The following is a 24,486-nucleotide window of genomic DNA, read 5'->3' as shown; positions in this document are numbered from 1 at the left end:
GTAGCGGCGGCGGTCTGGAATTTTCCGGCGGCCGGTTCGGAGACTTTCCGGCCGGTTCTCAGGGTGAGGCCGGCGGCGTTGGATCCGTGACGGAAAGAGCTTTCTGGGGATATAAAATTCCGGCGGAGGGCAGTCGGAATTTTGGTCGAAAATCGGGAAAAACAAGGCTGCCCGATTTTAGGGTTTTGGTTTTAGGGTTTGGAAAAAATGGTGGGCTATTGGCTCTAGGGTTAGAACAAAGTGCATGATAACGTGATGAAGAATAAAGTGTAGAGACAAAGAGATAGCAAGAGAATCATCTTATTCATTGATAGGAGCCCTTTATATAGGGAATTACACAATACCAATATGGTAAGGATATGAATACATAGATCTAGTCTAACTACATATCCTATTGGCATAAGGCCAAGGCACACATAGAGAATATCCTAGAACAATAGTAGACTTTTTTTTACGTTTTCTCACCACTTTGACAGAGCATATAATGTAGGCAATTGAGCATCATTTGCTAAGTAGTGCATATTAGAGTAAATACCCTCTCTCTCAATTTTTTTCTTATATTCTATAGTTTTATTAATCAAAACTTAAGAGCTAGACACCGTCTTTCAAAACAAGAAAAAAGTAGTAATAGTTTAACAGATTCAAAATGCTGGAGAATAAAGATGGACTCTTGTTTACTCCGTATAGCCTTAAAGAATCAAAACCCAAGTCTAACTTACATGATTACTGGTGAGATATATTGTTCAATTTGATGTAATCGAGATGAGTATAGATTATAAAAGCGGGGCCGATGATTATACATTTAGAGAGCTTTTCTAGTGAGGATTCTTAAGTTCAGGACTAGTTGAAGACTTTTCAGTTTATGGTTTAAAAAACCCATTTTTTTATCACATTTTGACATCTCATCCATTCAGTTTTTAGATTTATATGAGTAGATTATTTCTACAAATTTTCAGCCAAATTGATGTTCATTAAAATAACAAACTAGATCAAATTAATGGACAAACCAAATCTGTCAAATATGAACCGTTTAAGTTCATAATTGATAAATTACACTTATGAATGCCTTTGTTATAAATATTATAATTTATGTGGTTGTCCACGTAATTACTCATTAGTTATGTACTCTGATGTAAACTCTACCTCTATATAAAGAGGCTAATGAGAATGAATGAGTAGACTTCTACCTTCTCTCAACTATTCGCTTTGTGTCTTCTCTACCTTTTCTCTACTTTACAACACGTCATCAGCACGACTCTACCTTTTGAGTTGATAACGACCAAACCCTAGAATATCAGTGTTTTGTTTAAAAACTCAATGATGATCTAAATCATACGATGCAACTTGTTGCATTTGACCGATGTTCTTGATCTATGAGTTTCCTCTTAATTTTTCGCTTTTGTGTTGAATGTTCTATTGCTATAATCTGTGTACATATTTTTATTTGTTACGTACTCGTTAACTTTTCTCATTGAGCCAAGGGTTCTGAGTTGAGTACTAAACTTGTTCCGGCTCGATGCCGACTGGACTTGTGCGTCTGGAGATGATCAGCATGAAGCTTAATTTGAATAGGGTGGGGTTGTATATATGCGTTCGAGTTTGAACGAAGCACATAGACCCCGTAATTGATCTCTCATTCAAGAGACTCCGGAGTGTATTTGGAGATGAATGAGATCGCCCAAGTTTGACCAGAGTTTTGGGATTTGTAAGTTGTGGACTAAAGTTGTCCAAGCCCTCTCGCATTCTGAAACGAAGCGGTGGCCTGTGTCTTTTGTACCTGTGCCTTTTATGGCTGCCGTATCGTCCTTCGACGAAGTTGTGCAAATTGATATGTTCTTGTTATGTTCATACTTTTGACCGCACAAACACCCTGTTGCCTATGTACATGCATGAGTCCTATAACTCTCTTATGTTTACATACATCATACATGTCAAACTGATTACATGACCTATATTTTAAATGACACGAATGAACATTAGATTGATGCTTGTTTGTATATGGAAATATACAGCATATATATAACACTTGATTAGTGTACGACATCTGGTGTTGTTTGACATTCAATTTTGGGTGTACATGTTACTGATTATTTACTACTTTTGGTTCTTGATGCTAGAATGCTAGATCCCAACTAATAGTAATTAGTTTGCATGAAGGTGCATCTGTTTCTTTTGCTTATTATCAAATTTTGAATTGTATGTTTTCGTCAATATGATCAATTTGGTATTCAGTGATATCGATGCACAATATTTGTTTATTTGGGTATGGTTGATAGCATTGGTATGTGCCTTATGCGAATGAAACACAAAGCCTTCTTATTACCAATTAGATGATTGAATTCAGCCATTCAGGTATATATCTTTTTGACAGGACCCTAAAACCCGAAATCCGAGGTAATTCTTGCTGGGTCCACCTCCAAGGAAAATTTACCGAAAATTCGGGATAATCTACCTAGAAAATGGACAACCCTTACCTGAAAAAAAATCCAACTTAACACTTCTATAAACAAACATCCATCCTCAACACCTGGAGCCTTCCTGCTCCACAAGTTCAACACATTTCCCAATATAACAATTACTCAACTAAACTAATCTCACAACCAACAATAACTTACATTAATTCACTAACTGATTATCAGAGTAGACCTAAAGTTAAACGAAAAACAATGACTAAAGAATAAGCGGAAGCAACCTCTGACTATGCCTCGACTCCATGTACGCTCGACCTCAAATAATTTAGCCTGCAAACTAGGCATTTAAAACCAAAGGGCCCAGGGGAAAGAAATTTAAAAACGTTAGAGTGAGTGGACGAAAAATAATCAAGTAACTGATCGCAACATAACTAACTAAACTTAATTACTTTCCCATTTTCCAATAATCAAGAAATCTGTTGCATGCAAGTGTTGATAAAACTTTCATAAAGAAAATTCCAATTAAGGAAACGGACTAGTCCCGCTAGTCAAAATATTGACAAAGATAAATAATAACATTCATTGAAGAAAATACCAAAATAATGGACTAGCCCCGCTAGACAAAACAACAATAAGGATTTGAAAAGACCTTTGTAAAAAGGAATATCAAAAAGATGGACTAGCCCCGTTAATCATGTCAACAACAATAAACAATAAACAGATATAGCCATACAAGTGAGCCTCCCAGACTCGGTTGCCTCCCAGGCAAAGTACTCCCATACTCCCTACACCTTCATGTTATGATAACAGATAGGGTGTAGGGCTTGCGTGATGTCGTCGACTACATCACATCACCCGAAGACGGAAAAGGCTTGAGTAACCCCACTTAAAACGTGGAAGCTACATCGCCTCGAAAGGCAGAACAACATGCTAGCATGAATAATAACGATCCAACAAGTATGACATAAATAAAGAAACATAAATCCATGTGAGTTTCCCCGAAACTCATAACTAAAAACATAAGTACGATTCTCAACTGTACTCAAAGAATTTAAAGAGCAAAGAACTTAATTAAATCAACGACTTGTCCCACACGTTAAAATGCTCAAAGAAATAATTTACTTATATAATTACCATCTTTCAAAAACCAAACAATATGCAATTCTGTACGAAATCTCAAATCCGGAAATCGTAAAGAATATCCAAACTCAAATCCCAAATTATTAATCCGAGCTCAAATCCATAAATTATGACCAACATTTAATCCATGCATCAATCTCAAATAATTTTCAAGATCATTTCATATACCGAAGTTATAATATATGCTCGGAAAATAAAATACTAAATTATAAAATCTTGCATACATATTAATTAAAAACCAAAATGTCCACTCACAGATTTAGGCCTAAGCCTGACGAATTCTGAATCACCACTCAAGTGGGGTCTCCTCGAATCCTGGCACAACAACCATGCTTAGGACTAACTTCAATTCCGGAAAATAATTACGTGAGTAAAAACATCTAACTCTCTTCCGTTGAACCCACTACTCTTAATAGGGTTCAACTCACCGGATTCACACCAACTCCACCACAACTTTAATTCATCAATTCTAACATTCTATAATAAATATCGAGGAAATCCAACGGCCGGATTTTCATTCTAATAACCGGCAAAAACCTTAATCTTTTAAAATCTCAAACCTTAACAAAACTCCTCCAAAAATTCCAAACTATACTTCATTAGACTCCTCTCATTAAAACAAACCTAAAAACCTGAAAATCAACCTCCAAGTGGCGGCGCCACCGCATGCTTCGCCGGCAGCGGCGGCCGGCAGCCATACTCCGGCGATGCCCATTGCCTCCCAAATTTTAACAAAATAATCCTCTCATTAAGTACAACAACTTTCATAACTAACACTTAATCCAATTCTAATCTTAACTAGGGTAATCGAACTAAAAATCTATAAATCCCTAAAACTTCCATTATACATTTCTCATTAACAAGATCGAATTAGACCAAATCCTTTTGAGGGATTACTCACCTTGATGAGGGCTAGAAGATGAGCCAAAAATCCCGACCTATGGTGACCGGAGGAGAGAACTCCGGCGAAGGGCAGTCCGGCGTCTCCGGCAGGTTTTCTCTCGAACAGCGGCGTTACACGGCTGGTCACTGGCCCAGGAAGAGAGAGGAGACAGCAGGGGTCCGAACAGAGGTGGTCTGGCGGTCTTCAGTGGCCAGACGGCGGCGGTAGGCGGAGCTGAAGTCTCCGGCGGGAGAGAGAGCTCGGGAGAGAAGGGAGGAAGAGAGAGAGAGTGAGAGTTGGGCTTTGACCCCCTCTTCACCCGGTCCAAACTTAAAACACCCACAAAATAAAGCCTACTAGAATTTACCTCCTTTTACCAATATAGTAACTTTCGTTTTTAGGCCATAACTTCTTCATACGAACTCCGTTTTAAGCGTGCCGCATGTCCACGAACTCCGTTTAACGTCCTCTACGACTTTCATGAAGGAAGTTTTCCCAAATTCCAAACAGAAGAAAAAGTCAACTTTTGGAGTCTTAAATAGTAAACGGTTACTTAAAACGGTAAAAGACCAAAATAATACCAAAGTAAATAACCGTAAAATAACTTAAGAACCAGGGTGTGACACTTTTTGACCTAGCTATTTGATAATTTGATGGTGTATACATTTGTTGATGAGTTTTGTGTTCACAGATTGAGACATGGAGTCTCTTGATCGAAATGGAGGGCCTGAAGTTCCTCATGAGAACGATAATCAAAATTGTGACATGAAGTCTCTAAAAACTTATGCGACTAACAAGGCCAGAAGTTCCTCATAGTTATACAATGATTGAAACCACATATTATGAATCATATGAGGGCCTGAAGTTCCCCACCTTATATGATATTATGCTATGGAGATCGATACATCAAGATTATCATATTTGGTGAAGTTAATCAGACTAAGAGTTATGCATATTTTATTCATCTATGAAACCAGAAGTTTCCAATGCGAAGTTTATTTATTTATGTTCATTACAATTTTCTCATTTTGTTATGCATTTTCATTACAATACGTTCATTTAAATTTTATTATTATTCATTCGGGCCAATAGCCCTACATCTCGATCATATGAATTTCGAGTGTAATATTTTTGGACCAGACAGTAGAACCCGAAGTTCTAATAGTAAATTTCAAACCTAAACGTTTGGTTGCACGCATCATTGATGGCTCCAGAAGAGCACATACAGTGTTAAATTTCTACAATAACTCGAGACATATAATATCATGAACCAGAAGTTCATTGAAATCAGGCATGACTAGCTAAGTCATAATTTACCTAGACTGTTGTCTTGAATGAGTTACAAGTTTTGATGACCACTAGTCTATATGCCACATATTTTCAAGTTGTCACCTCAATGAAACACTCCTCTTGTCATGAGGGGAGAAAGATTGTTCTTGAAAAATGATGCAAATTGGTGTGAGTTGTCTATCCACCGTCTTATTTTGGTTTTGAGAAATATCTCAGCAAATGAGTTGATAAAAGACCTTGATAAAATTATATGCTAAACGCTAAGGCATCTGCTTGGGTTAAAGTCCTAGGGACAAACCATATTAACACATTTGATCTGTGGGATGCATATGTACCTAAGTGACATGGTTCTCTTGAAGAGAATATAAACTAATCAATGTCAGAGTCCCTAATACTGCTACACATACAAAGGTTGTATGTACGCATATTAGAGAATGATATCTTGGTTAATACTAATGAATATGATGTTTTTGACCTCATACTTGGTTTAGGTTCGCCACCAGCCAATGAACATCACACTCGAAAGAAAGTGATAGAGCTTTAAACGCATATTTGCTGATGGTCATAATATGACAGTCTTCCCGCCGTTAGGAGGAGAATAAGACTATTGTCATTTGAATAACGGCGTGAATTTGAGTGGAATTTATTCACTAGGTCTAAAGTTTTAAGCTCTAGAAAATGGAAAATTATACAGGTCCTCTAATGGTCTACATGATATTACAAGTAAAAGATCTACATTCGCTAAATAATATTTGTCCTAGAAGTGACAATATTTGCCCCAAAAGTGGCATGGGTACCCAATATAAAAAATGCATGCATATAAGAATGTGCGGGATCTATGAATGATGATCATCTATGACAAATTACAAATGGTAGCTACCAAAAACCATTAAGGACTGTATTAATCGATGATATGTCACGTTTCATTATGCATGTCGACAAAGCATATTATTAGCCAAATTGGAAAGAGGCAATTCAAATGAAACTAAATATTTGAAACGTGATGAGATACTTTGACCTTTAACCCTATAGATACAAAAGGGCATTTACCATAGCGAAAGTAAATCACTATGATTTAATGTCTACAAATAGACATGGGATTATGAATATGCGCGCCCTTATACGAATGATACTTTTCTATAAGTACAGTGTTACATGTAACTGTTACATTGACGAGAGACTTATGGCATGTTGTCATCGTATATTACGAGGGCCTTTGAAGACACATTGATAAACCAAATTCCCATAAGTGAAGTGTCATTACCAGCGTATTGCTGGTCAAATCCTGAAAGGATTCAAGTACATGAATGATTCTAATGTAATTCGATCGATGAATACTTGAGAGAACTTGAAACTAATTCATGAAATCAAATAGTGTAAAGTTAACTCATATATACTAATTCCGTTATAGCTAACGTGATCGAAATTGCCTCAATGAGTATTATAATCGAACTACACAATCGAATTCGAATTATGATCATTATGTTGCTACATATTCTAACTCTTGGGAAGTTATGAATTACTCAGAGCTCTTGTAGAGTTTATATGAGACGTATCATACACAGAGATATTGATGTGTATGGCTGAATACACCATGATGATATTTCAATGTTTTAATGTCAATTAGCTTTTGTTGATTAGCTATTATTTAGTGTATGAATTAGGTCATACGACTTAATGAGGTAAGACTTATTTATAATCGTCTAGCTCTAGCTGTTGTTATTACTTTAACTTTGCAGGTTTGAAATTTCATGATGAGCCCCTATATGCAAAGCACGCATGGTCTCACTTTAGTGATAGACAAATCAAACCGTTATTTACGGCGCATGAAACTTGCAACGTTCAAGGGGAGATTCTCATCAAGGGGAGCATCCAGAAGTATGTTACCTAAGGCATATGCGCGTTGTACTCTTTTTCTCCTTCGACCAGGGTTATTTTTCTCCCACTAGGTTTTTCTTACCTGACAAGGTTTTTAACGAGACAACATTATGCGCGTTTAATTTTATCATTCATTGGTTGACATCGAAGGGGGAGTGTTATAAATATTGTAATTTATGTGGTTGTCCACGTAATTACTCATTAGTTATGTACTCTGATGTAAACCCTACCTCTATATAAAGAGGCTAATGAGAATGAATGAGTAGACTTCTACCTCCTCCCAGCTATTCTCTTTGTGTCTTCTCTTCTTCTTGTCTTTACTTTACAACAGCCTTAACAATTTTCAATATAGTTGAAAATTTAGAGAAATGATCTACTCATAAATACTTATAAACTAAACGGTCAAGATGTAGATATAAGATCGAAAAGTGGGATAAGCCGAAAAGTCTTCAACAAGTCATCAACTTAAAGGTCCTCATTAGAAGAACTTCCTATACATTTATACTGAAGTTATTTGTGATTAAATATACTTAAGCAACAAACCCAAGTGCAATAACACAACAAGAATACAATTTCCAGTCCACCCATTCTAGCAAGTAGCAATTCGATCCGATCTTATGATGTGATATACGATATATTCTCAAGAGGATCATTATAATATAAAAATAGATAAATGACCCAGCTATATGATATGGTAATATGATAAATAAATAAAGATTAATTTCAGTTTACTTTCCTGAGGTTTGGGGTTGACATCGTTTCACCCCCCATACTTTTAATTTTGAAAATTTACTCTCCAAAGTTTTAAATTTTCATAAATCATGCCCAATTGCTGAAATTTCATATAATTTAGACGTTAATTTTAACTTCATAACTCACTAAAAGCGCTAAAATAGTCATATAACAACATAAATCGCCTTTTGAGCATCTCCATCAGTATTGCTAAATCAAATTTTTTTTTGAAATTCGTCAACTTTTCGAATGAATAGGAGCTCCAACAGTATACCTAAATGGTTGCTAAATTTAATAATTGCTAAACAAAATTGATAAATTTGTCAATTGAGCCATAAATTGCTAAAGAAATACTTATATTTTCCCTCTTTTTTTCTCCACGTGTCAGTTTATAATTTGTTAATATTATTTAATTTACACTTAGCAATAACTGTTGGAGCCAAATTCTTATAACAATTGTTAAATCTCATAATTATTGCTAAATTTAACAATAGTTTTAGTTACACTGCTGGAGATGTTACATTTTTTTCTAAAATTTCATGTTAACATTTAACCTCCAAATTGGACGGAATTTTAACAATTAGGCTTGATTTATGAAAATTGAAAATTTTAGGGGGTAAATTTTTAAAATTAAAAGTATGGGGGGTGAAATGATGTCAACCCCAAACCTCAGGAGTGTAAACTGAAATTAATTCAATAAATAAATACCAGAAGTGTTTATTTCCGAAGATAACAAAGACTACCTGATTGACACAACCCGGGTTCTTACATCCCAAGTAATACTTACATAAATATTAGTAGAGATCCCAAGTTTAAAAATCTCTTCTCATTATAGGGTGAATGCAGAAGCATCAAACAGAGAAACACATCAACTGCCAAATGCTACAAGCTGCATTTCACATTTTGGCAGTTCATTTTTGTATATTGAACAAACAGACCTAGCTTGCACTTCTTTTAGAATTTTGAACAAAAAACTGTCAATTCTATTTTGAATCTGGAATGAAAGATCCAACTACATATGACTGATTGGAATGATCAAATCAGATTTTACAGGGTTGCATAATCAAGAGCATGCAACTAACAAAGAAAAGCAGAGACTGCTCACTGCTATTTCTGGCCAGACTACATTTGGTTGTATACCAAAATGTACCACTACATTTGGTTGATAAAAGAGAAAAATAGCAGTAGATGTTGAGATATCAATCCCACATCAGGAATATGAGACATTGTCTGTGGATTAATAAGGGTTTGGGCCTCTCTATCCATGGCCAGTTGGTTTTGAATGTGAACCCCAGACTACTTTATCATGATATCAGAGTGGGTTACCCACATCTACGTGTGAAGCCTAAAGGCCACACGCACTCCACGTCACCCAAAATGTTGTCCACGTGTTGGGCTTGAAAATTCGCCACATATGCGGGGGCGTGTTGAGATATCAATCCCACATCGGGAATATGAGACATTGCCTGTAAGGGTTTGGGTCTCTCTATCCATGGCCAATTGGTTTTAGATGTGAACCCTAGACTACTTTATCAGTAGAGTTCTCAACAATCAAAACTTCAACATAAAGCATAGGTAGGAACTAAAGAACAGAAGGAATCATGGTTCAGTGAAAATCAGGCTTCTCTGGGTAGGTGCAGCCAGACCTCTGGATGATCACACTTGCAGCATAACAACCGGCTCTCACGCACTCTTCAGTAGGTTTCTCTTGAACTAACTGCGATAGAAAGCCACCAACAAACGCATCCCCTAGACCCAAAAATAATATCAAGAAGTTAACAAACAATTTATATCTTGTACTTCCATTTGTTAGTGTTTGCTGGATTAACTAACTCTAAGATAGCAGATATTTCCCTATCACTACATATAAGAGATACCTGCTCCAATAGTATCAACAATCTTTTCTTTGGGCAACAATACCACTGGGAACTTCTTCACTTTCCCTTCCTCAGCGACGACTACAGGATCTGCTCCCTGAGTAATGACAGTAATCCTCTTGTGGGCTCCTGATGCTTTCGGCCACTGGGAGATCTTTAGAGCTATTTCTTCAACATCATCAATCTGATGAATCAAACTAATCGATCAACATAGGTTAAAATATGAGTGATTCTACATTAATTGGTAAGATCTATCTAGTACTAGAGCAACCATTTACCTCCCAGCCATGAACTTGTGAGAATGTTCTTGCTTCTGTCTCATTTCCAAAAACATAGTCCACATACCTGCATTCCAAAACATGCATCAGCTCGTCCATATTACTTGATTGTTATGCCGGAGAGGAAGGAAAAACGCTTACTGCAAAGCTTTCTCCTGAACATCCTTGAAAAACTCGCAGATAAACGTAGCAGAAAGGTTCATCCCGAAAATCTGCAATTAATTGGAAGTGTCAAGACTATTTCTAGCAAATGCTATTGAAAACAGGAACTGATTGAAACAAAAAATTTGATGAGATTATGTCATTTCCAAAACCTTGTTATTACTGGCTGCATGTTCAGCAACAAGCTGTATGGATTCTGGCGATACAGTTAGGAAAAAACCAGCAATGTACAAGTACTTGGCCTTCTCAACTGCAGGGACAAACAGGATTCAATCACGAATAAATCACTTCAGAGAAGTAAGTGCATTACTAGAAATTGAAATTGAAAACACAAGATTGAAACTTGAAAGGGTACCCACCCAATGCCCAATTTTCTGGTCTTTTCAAATGCTCAAATTTGTAGCAGTTAGCAGCAGACAAATTGGCAACAAGTGACCTACATACACACACTAACAAATTGGCAGGTATAATCTGAAACTTCTTATGGGTTTATACTTATATGAACACTTGCAGTACAAGTACAACTACCAAATTGGCAAATTGGCAGGCATAATCTGAAAAACGTTAAACAAGTTAGCATGAACTTAAGCTCACCTCCCATCACCCACGATACAAACAGCACAAGTTCCTGTTGGTGCAGACTCATCCTCGTAAAAGTGAACCTGTTTTTTAAAAGGAACCAGAAGCAAGGGGAATATATATGTGTTGAAGGTGCAAATTTGGAGGAAAACTAAGATTACTTGCTGCAATTGATTAGAGGATATGAGTTCCAAAAGTTGGTGTCATTGTTCGTGTACATAACTGCACATTATAAAGAATAAGAGACTTACATTAACACCAGCAAGTTTTGAGTTTTTCTTCATCTCATCCCCATACTTATCCTTCCCTATGCTACCCATATAACTTGTTGCACCGGGTTCTTGAAGCATCCACTGCAGAAAGTAAAGAGAAATCACTTTACGGTGATCACATCACAGCTATTAAAGAATGATATGAAATAATCGGATTAATAACTTGAGTATCATAAGAAGCAGTTAATGAAGTACCTGGGCAACTCGAATGGATTTGTTAGTAGCACCTGCCACAATCAAAAGTTTCATTCTTTTTACTCATCATATTTAGTAACTCAAGCAATCCATATCTAAAACAAATTGAGATATGCTCAGTAACAATATTGAAAACCAAAACAGTGTAATCCATGCTTACCTCCAGCAGTGTACTCCACGTTAGGGTTGGAACAAAGTTCCTCATATCTGAGATATATACATGTTAAATTTTACCCAGTAAAAAGCATATTAAAACAAAAGACGCTGCTGCTTAGCAATCACACAAGTGTCTCACAGTGGTAATTTAATTACTTTGGGGTAGCTTTTAGAAACTATTTTGAAAGCACCCCAGAGTTGAGAAACTTTAGACCGTACATAAAACTAAATTCCTTACATGGGTAAGTGCTTGTCCTCTGCAAGAATTGCATTGTTGAGTTGGAGATCATATCTGTTGCACAAAAACAAACACTACCTTAGCCCTCAAGTCATTCCCATGACACCAAATTTCCGAGTACAAACTATACATTCGATCCTGTACAGCTAAACCAGAAAACCAAATCCTCTAAGCGCAATACATCATTTAGTTTGTGGGGATAAGAATAAGCTAGCTCCATATATTAGTGTTGGGAAAACATAAAACTTACTTTTTCAAGAAGTCTTCGTCGACAACGGCAGAGATGTCAAGGAGGGGGTTACCCATCCCCAACAGGATTCCTTCGGAGGCCATTGATTTACAGAAGCTGAGGAGCGACTAGATAGAGAGAGAGAGAGAGAGAGAGAGAGAGAGAGAGAGATGAGTGGTAAGTTTAAGACAATGAGACAGTAGCAAGATTCAGAATAAAGATCTGCTGAAGCAGCATGTCTGTGTCTTTATACGAAAATATATATATAGGTAGGTAGAGAACGTGGCTCCAGTGAACCATTCAACTGTTTCTTTCTGCAGTAAAATTATGCAAAGTATTTTCGATCACCGACGATTGCTTCCCTAGATCATATTGCAGTCGAGGTCACTGGTACAGTCATACTCATACCTACACTACTGCTCGTACTAAATTTGCATTATAAATGAATAAGTAGGACTCACCGCCTCACCCACTTACATTTAGGGCATGTTTATCTACTCGAAACGAGAAAATCTTAGTTTGCAGTCAAATTTGATTAGGATAAAGAGAGGATCATTCTCGTAAGGGGCTTGACGAATTGTATGACTGTTCAAGTTGGACTGCAAATGATCTTCATGCTGTGTTTTTTTGTGTTATTTATGGTGTTTTGCTTAGTTCTGTTGGCCTTGTTTGGTTGTTTCCAGTGCTTGTTATTCTCTTCTGTTGCTTCTATTTTTCTTTGCCCATTTGTGGCTTAATGAATTTCATGTTCTGATACAAAAAAAAACAAAAAGGTTTGGACTGCAAATGTTCTTCTATGGAGCGTTATCTGACAAAAACATTTTTATGCAGGGAATAATTTGGGTTCTGTTTTGAATGTCTTGGGTTTCTGTATATGGTTTTACACAAGAAACTGAAGAAAGAGTAACAATTCTATAAGAAATTTGAAATGCGTCATATGACCAGATATATAATGATTGGAAAGAATTGAATCAGAGAGAAACTGTTCGATGCTTCTTCTCACCAGATATCAAGGAAAACTGAATTTTTCTACCAGTAGAATACAATACGTGTAGTCCTATCCCATCTTCAATGGAGGGATCAAAAAATCCCATAATAACCAATAACTGGGGTTTAGTGGGCTATTAATGCATGCATCCACTAAACGACCGATACTTGATAAGCAAATACAGAGACAGGAAAATAGCAGTAGACTTCTCAAGTCTCAACAATCAAAATTTCAAATGAAGCATAGATAGGAAGTAGAGAACAAAAGGAATCATGGCTCAGTTAAAGTCAGGCTTCTCTGGGTAGGTGCAGCCAGACCTCTGGATGATCACATTTGCAGCATAACAACCAGCCTTCACGCAATCTTCAATGGGTTTCTCTTGAACTAGCTGAGATAGAAAACCTCCAACAAAAGCATCCCCTATACCCAGAATAACATAAATGAATTAACAATTTGTTTATGTAGCATTTTGGAAGTGTTTGCTGTTTTAATAAATTCGAATAGCAGCTACATAATCACTATGACTACAGATATATTCAAGAGCATACCTGCTCCATTGGTATCAACAAGCTTTTCTTTTGGCAACAGGATGACTGGGAACTTCTTCACTTTCCCATCCTCAGCTACAACCACAGGATCTGCCCCCTGAGTAATAACAGTGATCCTCTTGCGTCCACCTATTTTCGGCCACTCGGAGATCTTAAGAGCTATTTGCTCAACATCATCGGTCTGGTAATTCAATGAAGGTAGGTCAACAATATGAATGCAAGCCATCAATCTGGTAATGCTCAATTAGTAATAAGACCATTACCTCCCAGCCGTGAACTTTTGAGAAGGTTCTTGCTTCTGTCTCATTTCCAAAAACATAATCCATATACCTAAATTCATAAAAAGGCATGTCCATCAGCAAATTCATATACTTGATTAATTCCCGAAGGAACAAGAGAAAAACAAAATGCTTACGGCAAAGCTTTCTCCTGGACATCCTTGAAAAACTCACAGATAAATGGGGCAGAAAGGTTCATGCTGAAGACCTGCAGATAAATGCAATAGTCAAGACTATTTATTGCACAGGTTATCGAAAGCAGTAAATAAGATGGAATTTTTAAGGTATGACATTCTAAGTACCTTGTTGTTTGCGGCTGCATGTTCAGCAACAAGCTGAATGGATTCTGGCGATACAGTCAAGAAAAAACCAGCAATATAGAAGTACTTGGCCTTCTCAACTGCTCAAACAGGATTGACAAAGAAGCTCAGTTCATAAATATGCATTACTAGAGAAATGAAATTAAAAGCCTGAAGCAAGTATCTGAAAGGGTACCCACCCAATGCCCAGTTCTCTGGTCTTTTCAAATGCTCAACTTTGTAGCAGTTAGCAGCTGCCAAATTGGCAATAAGTGACCTACATTTGCATACCCACAACATTTATCAGTTCGGCAAGCTGAAAATTCTGAGATTATCTTTTAAGGTTGTGATCTATTACAACTACAAGCATATTATGAAATATTTTGAACAAACTTGAACAGAAGCTCACCTTTCACCACCCACTACACAAACACCGCAGGTACCTGTTGGTGCAGACTCATCCTCATAATAGTGAACCTGTTTTAGAAAAGGAAATGGTAGTGAGGAAAGATATAAGTTGGAGCAAATCTGGAGGAAAACTAAGATTACTGTTGCAAGTTATAAAACCACAAGAGTTCCAAAAGTTTGTGTCTTTGTTTGTGTACATAATCACACATTATATAAGGATTATAGAAAAAGAAGATACTCACGTTAACACCAGCAAGTTTTGAGTTCTTCTTCATCTCCTCACCATACTTATCCTTTCCTATGCTGCCCATATAACTTGTTGCACCAGGTACTTGAAGCATCCACTGCAGAAAAGTAAGATAACTTTAGTTCAAAGAAAATCATTACAATTAAACAAGGATATAAATGATTAGATTACTCAAGCGTCACCAAAAAAAAACAGTTCCTTAAGTACCTGGGCAACTCGAATGGAGTTTTGAGTAGCACCTGCAACAATGAAAAGTAAAGAGTAACTTAGAATATCTACAATAACAACATTGAAACCCAAAACCAAGTGTAATCCATGCTTTTACCTCCAGCAATGTACTCCACGTTAGGGTTTGATGCAAGTTCGTCATACCTGAGATATACATCCATTTTTGTCGGTTAAGATTTGAAAGAAAATGCTTTGTGATCAGACAACCAAAATTATATACAAAAAATGGCGTATTAAAGCCTCTAAAAGAATGGCATATTAAGTGAAAGAGACTCTGTGTTTTCAATTTAAGCTGAACTCCGCTGGCATACAAGCTAACTTTACTCTTAAAAGCATAGTTCATTTTCATATTCATACACAAAACTAGCAACAGTGCACATTAAAATTCCAACCAGTCATGTCAATGAAATGAAATCAAAGCTCGATTTGATGATCTTTCTCATCGAAATCGGCAAATCAAGAAAAGACACAATGAACCACTCAAAAAAAGCAACACAATTTCCAACAAGATTCATATCAATGCCACAAGATACACATTACATACACAGAGCAAAGTTCAAAGTTGCTTACATGGGGAGGTGCTTGTCCTCAGCCAGAATCGCATTGTTGAGCTGGAGATCATATCTGTTTTTTTTTTCACACAAAAAAACCAAACACGATTAGGCCACAAATCACAGATTAACACACTAGAAAGCTAAATCAGACAACGAAAGGCTGTGTAGATCTGAGTTTGAGTGTTACTTATTCAAAAAGTCATGGTCGACGACGGCGGAGATGTCGAGGAGGGGGTTGCCCATTCCGAGCAGAATTCCTTCGGAGGCCATTGGGAGAGGTGAGCTGAGAGAGAGATAGGGGTTTACGGGAAGAAGACAATAGCGAGATTCAGATCAGATCTGCTCAAGCGAAATGGGTGTGTGCTTTTATAGGTAGTGTGACGTAGTGGCTCTCTCGCTATTTCACCAAACCCACTGGGGGCACTTGGAATTTTCAAAAGCAACTACATACCTTTTTTCTTTTTTTTCCTCATTTGTAGGTTTTGGTTTTTTCATTTCTCAATGCTGATGTTTTTCTTCGAAAATATGATTTAAAACCTCAAAATTTTCCACCGACAACAGAACCATAGGTTACTGAACACTGAATATTGATAAAACCTATTCTCGATAGACATGCTGTAATCGATTGATTTTTTAAAATGATTAATATTATAAAATTTGTCGATTTATCATGAGATTGAATTAAATTTGTCTTTTCAACAACAGCAATAACAAAAAATGGATCCAAATCACATGATTTCGAACATTTCTCTTTCTTGGCCACCAAGAATATATTGATACCATTAAACCGAAAGAACTCACAATCTGATGCTCATACATTTCATTGGTAATAGGGTCAAATGACTGAAAACTTCAAAAGCACCGAGGGTTAAGTTCATAATACTACAAGCAGGAGGATCAAGGATAGAAAAATTCACATCGAAAAAAAGGATATAAAAAAATTTGTATTCTCAGGTTACCCTCGGTCAAATATTATTGGGACTGCAGTATTGTCCATACAACTTGAACACACTGATGCCTTTATTCCATGAAACATTTGGCACAAAAATCGCACAATACCACAGGAAAACCATGGCAGAATGACTCCAATGAACAAAATATCATTTGCTTATTGTCAAATACATTGCACAGGAAAGTTATGAGTATATTCACGGTAACGGTGTCAACTTTTTTGTCCCTCAAAAAAACAACCGATATGTCCATGGCTAGAAGAATCACTTTATAGTCACCAATTTGATGTGAACTTATTCCCCATCAGAAACAACAGCAGTATGAGAAAATTTTGAAGCGTGGCTCCACAAGGAGTCACAACAAATAATAGGTTAACTACAATGCAAAAACCGAAATCCTAGCAGTATCCTTTCAAAGATGACCGATAATTGCTTGTGTGAAGTCAGTAGTTGTAGATTTGCCACCAAGGTCAGCTGTACGGTACTTGCCCTCTGCAATTGTCTTCAGGATCGCATCCTGAATCCTATCAGCTTTATCATGGAGCTCCAAATGGCGAAGCATGGTGACAGCACTCAAAAGCAGAGCAGTCGGATTTGCCAAATTCTGTAAACATTCAACCACAGGAAAATTAACTTGGGAGAAAACATAATATACAAAAGCTATTTCATAAACAAAGGAGTGGTGGCCAAAAAGCAATATCAAAAGGAACAAATCATACTAATATATACTCAAATGATACCAAGTCTGATAAGGCTTTCATTATCTAGTCGGTAGCTACAGCACCACAATATAGCTTAACATCAAAAAACAGTACCATGAGAACCAAATTTCAGAGCTCACTTCCAACCCACCAACGAGGTAGAAGTGTCAAACACCACAAGAGGACCCAAAAAGATCACAGCCTATCAGAACCTTGTCAGGTACACAAATTTTTCAAGCATCAAAAGCTGGCTAAGGACAGAGACATTCAACAACAATCTCAAAAAAACAAAAGTTCTCCCATTCATTAACCATGTTGACTTTTAATTTAGGGTTCTAGGCTGCTTCTTTCTGGTTCACCAGAATGACCTTAATAATCTGCAGATTCTAAAACAGGGAAGCCATATCAATTGGACGGTAACAATTTAATAAACATTTGTTAAACCTTCTGAGCAAAAGCTACACCAAACTTTACCAGATATTACATTATAACTAACAATGGGATAGGTGACCATGCTAAATAGAGATCTTTTGTGAGTATATAGGTACAAACTGAACTTCACAAGGTCCAAGAATATTCACCTTTCCAGCGATATCAGGTGCTGATCCATGTACAGCTTCAGCCAGGGCAATACCTCCCTCACCAATATTGCAGCTGCATGCACAAGGCAAAAATGTAAGACAATCCACATATTAGAAGAAAACAAAAATCCATATACTCACACATTATGTGTGTGTCTGTGTAAATCGAATGTAAATACCTTGGTGTTAAGCCCAGACCCCCTATCAACCCAGCGCAAAGGTCACTAATAATATCACCATATAGGTTAGGCATCACTAACACGTCGAAAAGTGCTGGATTTTTCACAAGCTGCAGAAGATAAAGCATTTAGATTGAGCAGCTTTAGTTTTATTTAAACCAAAAAAAAAAAAGTATCCCACAATATATGAATAAGTAAAATTGCTAACAAGGTGCAGGACCTGACATGATCAGTCCTTAATTCATAATTCTGTAGCTTTTATTGAATCTATTTATCCCCACCTGACTTCTTTTCTTCTTTTTTTGTATAGTGTTTCCATTATAATTTTCTCAACTTCACTTTCACAAAAGCAGTTCAATTTATATTCCACAGGACATAAAAATAAATATATAAATAAAATATTCATACCATCATACAGCAATTATCAATGACAACTTCCTCATATACTATATCAGGGTACTTCTCTGCAACCTCACGGCAACACTGAAAGCAAAGATCAAACCAGATTTAATATGTGGATACTTGGGAAAACAATCAAGAAAATTAGTTTTCATATAGATTAACAATTGGTAAACCTTGAGAAAAAGGCCATCGGTTTTCTGCATTATATTTGCTTTGTGAATTGCAGACACTCTTTTTCTACCATGGGCCTGGGCATAATGAAAAGCATACTCGGCCACCCTCAAACTAGCTTGACGGGTAATGATCTTGAGGCTCTCAACAACACCTCTCACCACCTATCATAAAACAAAGAATTTAATCAACAAATTGAAAAGAATATTAACATTCATCTGCTTATTCTTTAACAACTTACTTGATGTTCAAGTCCACTGTATTCCCCCTCCGTATTCTCACGGATAGTGACAAGATCAACATCATCATAACGAGTCTTGTAGCCCGGAAGGCTGTAACAAGGTCTGACATTTGCATACAAGTTAAGTTCTTTCCTTAGTGTAAGGTTCAAAGAACGATGACCTTTCCCAATCGGTGTGGCCATTGGCCCTTTCAAGCCTACCTTGTTCCTCCGTACTGATTCCAAACTTTCCCATGTCAGAAAACTCTGCGTCCTGGGATCTATTTGCTCCCCAACATAATGTTCTTCCCATTGAATCGGGACTTCAGCTTCTCTGAATATCTGCATCAGCACAATTGCAAAATTCCATCAGCACTTTAAATCACAACAAAGTAATCATATTCCAAGGTATAACAACATCTGATCAACACAATTGCAAAATTCCATCAGCAATTTAAATCACAACAAAGTAATCATATTCCAAGGTATAACAACATCTGATCAACACAATTGCAAACTCCATCAGCACTATACACCACAACAAAGTAATCCATATTCCAAGGAATAACAACATCTAACATCAGACATCCATTCGCGATTTCAATTACGACATTGCATTAAGAAGCATGTACTTTCAACTTTAACATCTAGTTTATTCAAAATGCTAAACTGCACCGTCACGATTTAATAAACTTCTCATTGAAAATAAATTTTCAGAGAAACAAACAGCAACTTGCACAGTTTCACAAGGAATCAAATCAGCAAATTGTGAACAAAAACAATAACACACTAAACAAAAATACCGATCAGTCAAAAATAATTATCATAATAAGAAATTAATATCTAATAAAGAATCTAAATTTCGGAACCCTAGAATTCAAGTTCATTGAGTGCGAGTGTACATAACTAACTATATACACATATGCATAAACAGACATACACAACTCCAATGCAGAATAAACGAAGCTTAAATGGAAATTGGAGAGAAGAAAGTGAAGAAGGATCGACGGCGGACCTGTTTGACGGACTCGGCGATCTCGGGGCCGATGCCGTCGCCGGGGAAGAGGGTGGCGGTGATCGGAGTGGAGGTAGAAGAGAAAACCCTAGCTGCGGGAGACGAGGAGGAGGAGAGTAAGGACGGGAAAGGATTCGCGGCGCCGGAGAGAAAGTGGGTGGTGGAGCGGCTTCCGATTACGCGCCTCAATAGCTGGGAAGCCATGACTCTCTGCTTTGGTTTGTTTGGGCGATCGAAGAGAATAAGTCCCCGACCTTTCGGTTTATAAAATGAACAGAGACAGCTAGTGGGATTCTTTTACCACAATTTTTTGGGATTATCTATAAATATTAATGACGTCAATATTTATCCCACCTTTCTGCTAGGTTAACGATCCGTTAACAGGTGTGAGACCTGTACCGGAGGTACGAGTCTCGCCGACGTTTATTGGAGTTTTAATGTTAATTTATTTTTGATGAGGCATTTTAATATGATCTCTTAGCTCAAATTAGTTTTGGGTCTATATAGCTTTAGGAAATTGTGTTGATTCTATTGAAAATTAAGTTTGGATGTCTAGTTCGAACTTTTGATTTGGAAACATGTAATGAAGAAAACTAGGGTGAATGACAAGTACGTTGGCTCTTCACTTTTATACAACCATTAGTTTGCATCTATGTACCAAGTGAAACTTAAAAAAACAGATATCAGACATCAAGAGTTTTGAGACAATAAATGGTCAAATGACACCAGAGTTGAAAGGGATGGAAAACTTGTTTTCACTCCAATAACCATGACCAAACTTCATATTAGCAAGAATCTCATACATTGGAATCATTCCCATACCTACATATGTTAGTACACGCGCAAAATCTCATACACTCACCATTCTCATTTCATGTAAGTAAATGTGTCATAAATGTTATGGTTTGTTCCGATTGTTTTTGTGACTTGTTTCAAAATCCTACATGGATTGTGGCATGCATCAAGTGTTTTCCCATTGTTTATTTTCAAATGAGGTCCAGAGCTTGATCTAACCAAAATGCTTAGAGATGTGTCCAATAGGTCAATAGGACTAGCTTTCAAAATCCTACAGTCTAAGCTTGCTCGAACATCCATAGTTCCAAACCAGTAATACTGGGCAATCTCAGAACTGTGAAGCACAATTATGCATAAATAGAAGAGACATATGACTTGTGAGACCACTAGCAAAATCCGGCCCATTCTTTTAGGGGCCTATTGGGTTTGAGGACTTGTTAATTTGGTTCGGTACCCATAACTAGTGTTCAGTAATCAGTATCACATCCACTATATTCCTACCTGACTCAGGTTTTTATCATTTAAGATCGCTACAAACATGATCGATTCAAAGGGAGTTACTAAGTTGTTTCATAATAATATATATACAAACTACAGATTAATTCACTAGACTGATATTTTTAGTGTTCAAGCTCGATCTATTCATCTTTGTTGTTCATTTCAATTTGTTATACATTGAGCTTGAACGTTTAAGTTTAAAGAAAACGAACAAAATATAAACATACATCGTATCAAAGTTTACTCATTTTACTAATTAAATCTACAACAGGAAGGTAACTCCAAGTGAAGCCTCCGATCTGATGCAAGGGAGACCTTCTAATGAAGACCTCTATAATGAGGACTAGTTGAGGACTTTTCGGCTTATTCCGTTTTTCCATCTTATATCCACATATTGACCGTTCAGTTTATATGTATTTATGAGTAGATTATTTGAGAATCGTTTAGACATTTATAAATTTGATTTACCAATTATGAACTTGAACAGTTCATGTTTGACAGATTTGATTCGTCTATTAATTTGATCTAGTTTATTATCTTAACGATTATCAATTTGGCTGAAAATTTGTATAAGTGATATACTCATATAGAGCTAAAAATTGAACGAATAAGATGTCAAAATGTGATCGAAAAATAGTTATTTAAACCATACACCAAAAAGTCATCAAACTAGTCCTCATTATAAAAGCCCTTATTAGAATGGCTTCCTACTAATTAAATCTGCAACAGGAAGGTAATTCCAAGTGAAGCCTCCAATATGATGCAGTAAACTTCGTGGGTAGCAAAAATTAGATCCAGAAGGAAATCTGTTGTGCCCAAAAACTCAGTATCAAACCTGTGCCACCTACTAAATTTTGACATTTGTTTTCGACTTAAACAGACATTAACCCTGTTAACCATAACGTTTATCTTCAAATAAAAAAAAAATTGGAATTAAGTTTGACTCTTCCTCTTTCTCTTCCATGTTTATCCTTATCCTTCTTCTTTCTTCTCTCTCTGCAACTCTCGATCTGAAACAATAACCCAGAATTTTTCTTCACCACTCCAACGACTATAACTGTCGTGGTTTCAATTTTTGTTCATGTTCGTAAACCCATACTAATTTCCCAATTTATGTTCGTTGTCTGATCTTTTGGCCTTACAAAGAAGAGATATGATTGCGATGAGAGGAATTGAAAAGGTATTACGACGAAGAGGAGGAAGCACTACAAAAGCGGAGGGTCTAGTTTCAGTTTTCATTGAGTAATTACAATTAGGATTGAACTTGTTGTGTTTGATTGTTGTAGTGAGCTACTGGGCATTTTGTTTATGGTTTAAAGCATCGTGATTTTAACGAGTTATGAATGGAATTGTTGGGAACAACCAACACTTGTTCAAACTGACGAATCTCCTAAAAAATGGTACATCTCCTCTAGATGACATTTAAATTGACAAATCTCCTAAAATTATGAGGAACAGCCAACACTTGTTCTACTAGAAAATTAGTTCAGCATGTCTCGTACTCCTTAATTTTTTTTTGGAAAAATTTTAAAAACAGGAAGTATGAGTCGCTGAGAATTAAGGTGAATATACTTCATGAAACATCACAATGGTGCATAAGGTTGAAAATCCTACACACTTTTAGTACCTACCGTTACTAACATCATTAACCCTTATGCCATTGTTCATTTTTCAAAGGGCAACGGTCATTCCATCTCTCCCTCTCACATTCTCTCTCCTTCTCCTTTTCCTTCTCTGACACCCAGAACTCCTCCTTCCTCTCCATTGATGACCACAATCCAATTTCTCTCTACTTTAGAGAACCCATAACCCATCTCTTCTCCTCCAAAGACCCATAACTCAGTTTCTCTCTCCCTCCCAGTAAGGTCCTTGTGAGCAGATTCTTGGTGGAGATTTTGGAAGGGTCGGGTTTAATTTTGGATTTGAGTTCAAGAAAGTTTGATTTGTGATAGAGTTCTGATATTTATAGCTTTTGGTATGATTTCGGATCTGAGATCAAGATAGTCCGAATGCAACCGTAGAGGAGTGGCCGGAAAGAGCAATCAGAAGTAGACTTGGGTTGCAATCGCGGATGAGGGATGTATCATGTATGTGCTTGAAGATGAAGAGAAGGGTACCCAGATTAGTTTTGTGGGTGTCCAGTCTCCCCTCACTCGTCGTATTGATAGTCCAAGCTTTTGGGTTTGAATCATCAACTTCTCACTCTTCAAACCAAAATGTTAGAACCTTCATCAAAAATCTCAACACCAGAAAACCCTACCACTTATATTCATTATTGATGCAAAATTCTAATCATTTTGTATCTGTTTGGAAGACAAAGACAAAGATTGGATCTATATATGTGATGGGTTCTTATTTGATCGGTATTCGAAGAAAATGATTGACGTACAATATGAAGGTAGTGGAAAAAAGTAGTAGTGAGATTGGCCAAGTCTGCATTTTCTGTTTTTTTTTTTTTTTTGTGTTTCTTCAGTATCACTTAAGAGACGGATTTGTCCTCATAAAATTGACGGAATCAAGCAGACTAACAGTCAAACTGACTGTATGTATATATGTGGAGTTGGGTTTTAAACTACATGTACTATTATTATGTTTTGTAAAGTTAATTCATCTTAATTCTCAGTGGTTCATACTTGATGTACTCTTCTTAAAATTTTTTTTTTTTTTTTTATTAGAAGATAACATTGTGGTTAATAGGGTTAATGTCTGTTTAAGTCGGAGACATGTGTCAAAATTTAGTAGATGACACAGATTTGGTACTGGGTTTTTGGGCACAGCAAATTTCATTCCGCAAAATCCCCTCTGCCATGGCAGACAAAGATATCAAATTGGAAAAAGATGGTGGAGGAGGTGGTGGAAACTCAACAAGGGAAACCGAAAGGAAAAGCAAAAGGAAAGGACACAATTAATGTAGGCAAGCGACGTGGTAGAGATGACAGTATAAAAAAGAGGGAACATCGATGTACTCTGGGCAGCGTCCATGGCGGGGAGCTGCCACCGATTCTCAAGGTGGTTGTCTCTAGAGAGAAAACCCACCTAGAGAGGAAAGGGCAGGGAACAAATTTGCTAACCATCAATTTTGGTGGTCATCTATGACCAACCAA

At 36.8% G+C, this 24,486-nt stretch overlaps 3 protein-coding genes across 4 annotated transcripts; all 3 read right to left on the bottom strand.

Annotated features, from left to right (window-relative positions):
* Positions 1–9,940: 9,940 nt before the first annotated feature.
* On the bottom strand, positions 9,941–12,431 carry LOC101291550 (adenosine kinase 2-like). Its single transcript, XM_004304396.1, has 12 exons — positions 12,342–12,431; positions 12,092–12,145; positions 11,858–11,904; positions 11,698–11,729; positions 11,482–11,583; positions 11,246–11,313; positions 11,011–11,087; positions 10,804–10,901; positions 10,631–10,701; positions 10,490–10,556; positions 10,212–10,395; positions 9,941–10,083 (listed from the first exon to the last, which is right to left on the bottom strand). The coding sequence occupies exons 1-12, from the start codon at positions 12,422–12,424 to the stop codon at positions 9,941–9,943; spliced, it is 1,026 nt and encodes a 341-aa protein (XP_004304444.1). The 5' UTR covers positions 12,425–12,431.
* Positions 12,432–13,245: 814 nt separating this feature from the next.
* On the bottom strand, positions 13,246–16,211 carry LOC101291263 (adenosine kinase 2-like). The gene is made up of 12 exons (XM_004304395.1): positions 16,058–16,211; positions 15,887–15,940; positions 15,414–15,460; positions 15,296–15,327; positions 15,084–15,185; positions 14,843–14,910; positions 14,634–14,710; positions 14,437–14,534; positions 14,272–14,342; positions 14,120–14,186; positions 13,857–14,037; positions 13,246–13,728 (listed from the first exon to the last, which is right to left on the bottom strand). Exons 1-12 carry the CDS (start codon positions 16,138–16,140, stop codon positions 13,586–13,588), a joined length of 1,023 nt encoding a protein of 340 aa, XP_004304443.1. The 5' UTR covers positions 16,141–16,211; the 3' UTR covers positions 13,246–13,585.
* Positions 16,212–16,871: 660 nt separating this feature from the next.
* On the bottom strand, positions 16,872–20,323 carry LOC101290789 (isocitrate dehydrogenase [NAD] catalytic subunit 5, mitochondrial-like). 2 transcript variants are annotated; one of them, XM_004304394.1, is made up of 8 exons: positions 20,233–20,293; positions 20,090–20,181; positions 19,096–19,416; positions 18,857–19,018; positions 18,690–18,764; positions 18,282–18,391; positions 18,103–18,175; positions 16,872–17,424 (listed from the first exon to the last, which is right to left on the bottom strand). In XM_004304394.1, exons 1-8 carry the CDS (start codon positions 20,291–20,293, stop codon positions 17,233–17,235), a joined length of 1,086 nt encoding a protein of 361 aa, XP_004304442.1. In that variant the 3' UTR covers positions 16,872–17,232. The 2 variants fall into 2 exon arrangements, with proteins under 2 accessions (XP_004304442.1, XP_004304441.1); XM_004304393.1 differs by having other exon boundaries at positions 20,090–20,323.
* Positions 20,324–24,486: the final 4,163 nt, after the last annotated feature.

The sequence above is a fragment of the Fragaria vesca genome, linkage group LG6 (assembly GCF_000184155.1).
Source record: "Fragaria vesca subsp. vesca linkage group LG6, FraVesHawaii_1.0, whole genome shotgun sequence".
Classification (NCBI taxonomy): Eukaryota; Viridiplantae; Streptophyta; class Magnoliopsida; order Rosales; family Rosaceae; genus Fragaria; species Fragaria vesca.
Note: the sequence above shows the minus strand (reverse complement) of the source record. Positions and strands in the feature narration are given on the sequence as shown.

What these genes read in the sequence shown, in the direction of transcription:
- LOC101291263 (XM_004304395.1), bottom strand. Translation starts at nt 16,140, where the DNA reads ATGGCCTCCGAAGGAATTCTGCTCGGAATGGGCAACCCCCTCCTCGAC. An exon ending in GACCATGACTTTTTGAATAA is followed by an intron (nt 15,941 to 16,057) that starts GTAACACTCAAA and finishes AAAAAAAAACAG; the next exon opens with ATATGATCTCCAGCTCAACA. An exon ending in ACTCCATTCGAGTTGCCCAG is followed by an intron (nt 15,186 to 15,295) that starts GTACTTAAGGAA and finishes ACTTTTCTGCAG; the next exon opens with TGGATGCTTCAAGTACCTGG.
- LOC101291550 (XM_004304396.1), bottom strand. Translation starts at nt 12,424, where the DNA reads ATGGCCTCCGAAGGAATCCTGTTGGGGATGGGTAACCCCCTCCTTGAC. An exon ending in GACGAAGACTTCTTGAAAAA is followed by an intron (nt 12,146 to 12,341) that starts GTAAGTTTTATG and finishes TTTGTGCAACAG; the next exon opens with ATATGATCTCCAACTCAACA. An exon ending in CAAAACTTGCTGGTGTTAAT is followed by an intron (nt 11,314 to 11,481) that starts GTAAGTCTCTTA and finishes TTTAAAAAACAG; the next exon opens with GTTCACTTTTACGAGGATGA.
- LOC101290789 (XM_004304393.1), bottom strand. Translation starts at nt 20,293, where the DNA reads ATGGCTTCCCAGCTATTGAGGCGCGTAATCGGAAGCCGCTCCACCACC. An exon ending in TCGCCGAGTCCGTCAAACAG is followed by an intron (nt 19,417 to 20,089) that starts GTCCGCCGTCGA and finishes GTGCTGATGCAG; the next exon opens with ATATTCAGAGAAGCTGAAGT. An exon ending in TTGATAATTGCTGTATGATG is followed by an intron (nt 18,392 to 18,689) that starts GTATGAATATTT and finishes TATCTTCTGCAG; the next exon opens with CTTGTGAAAAATCCAGCACT.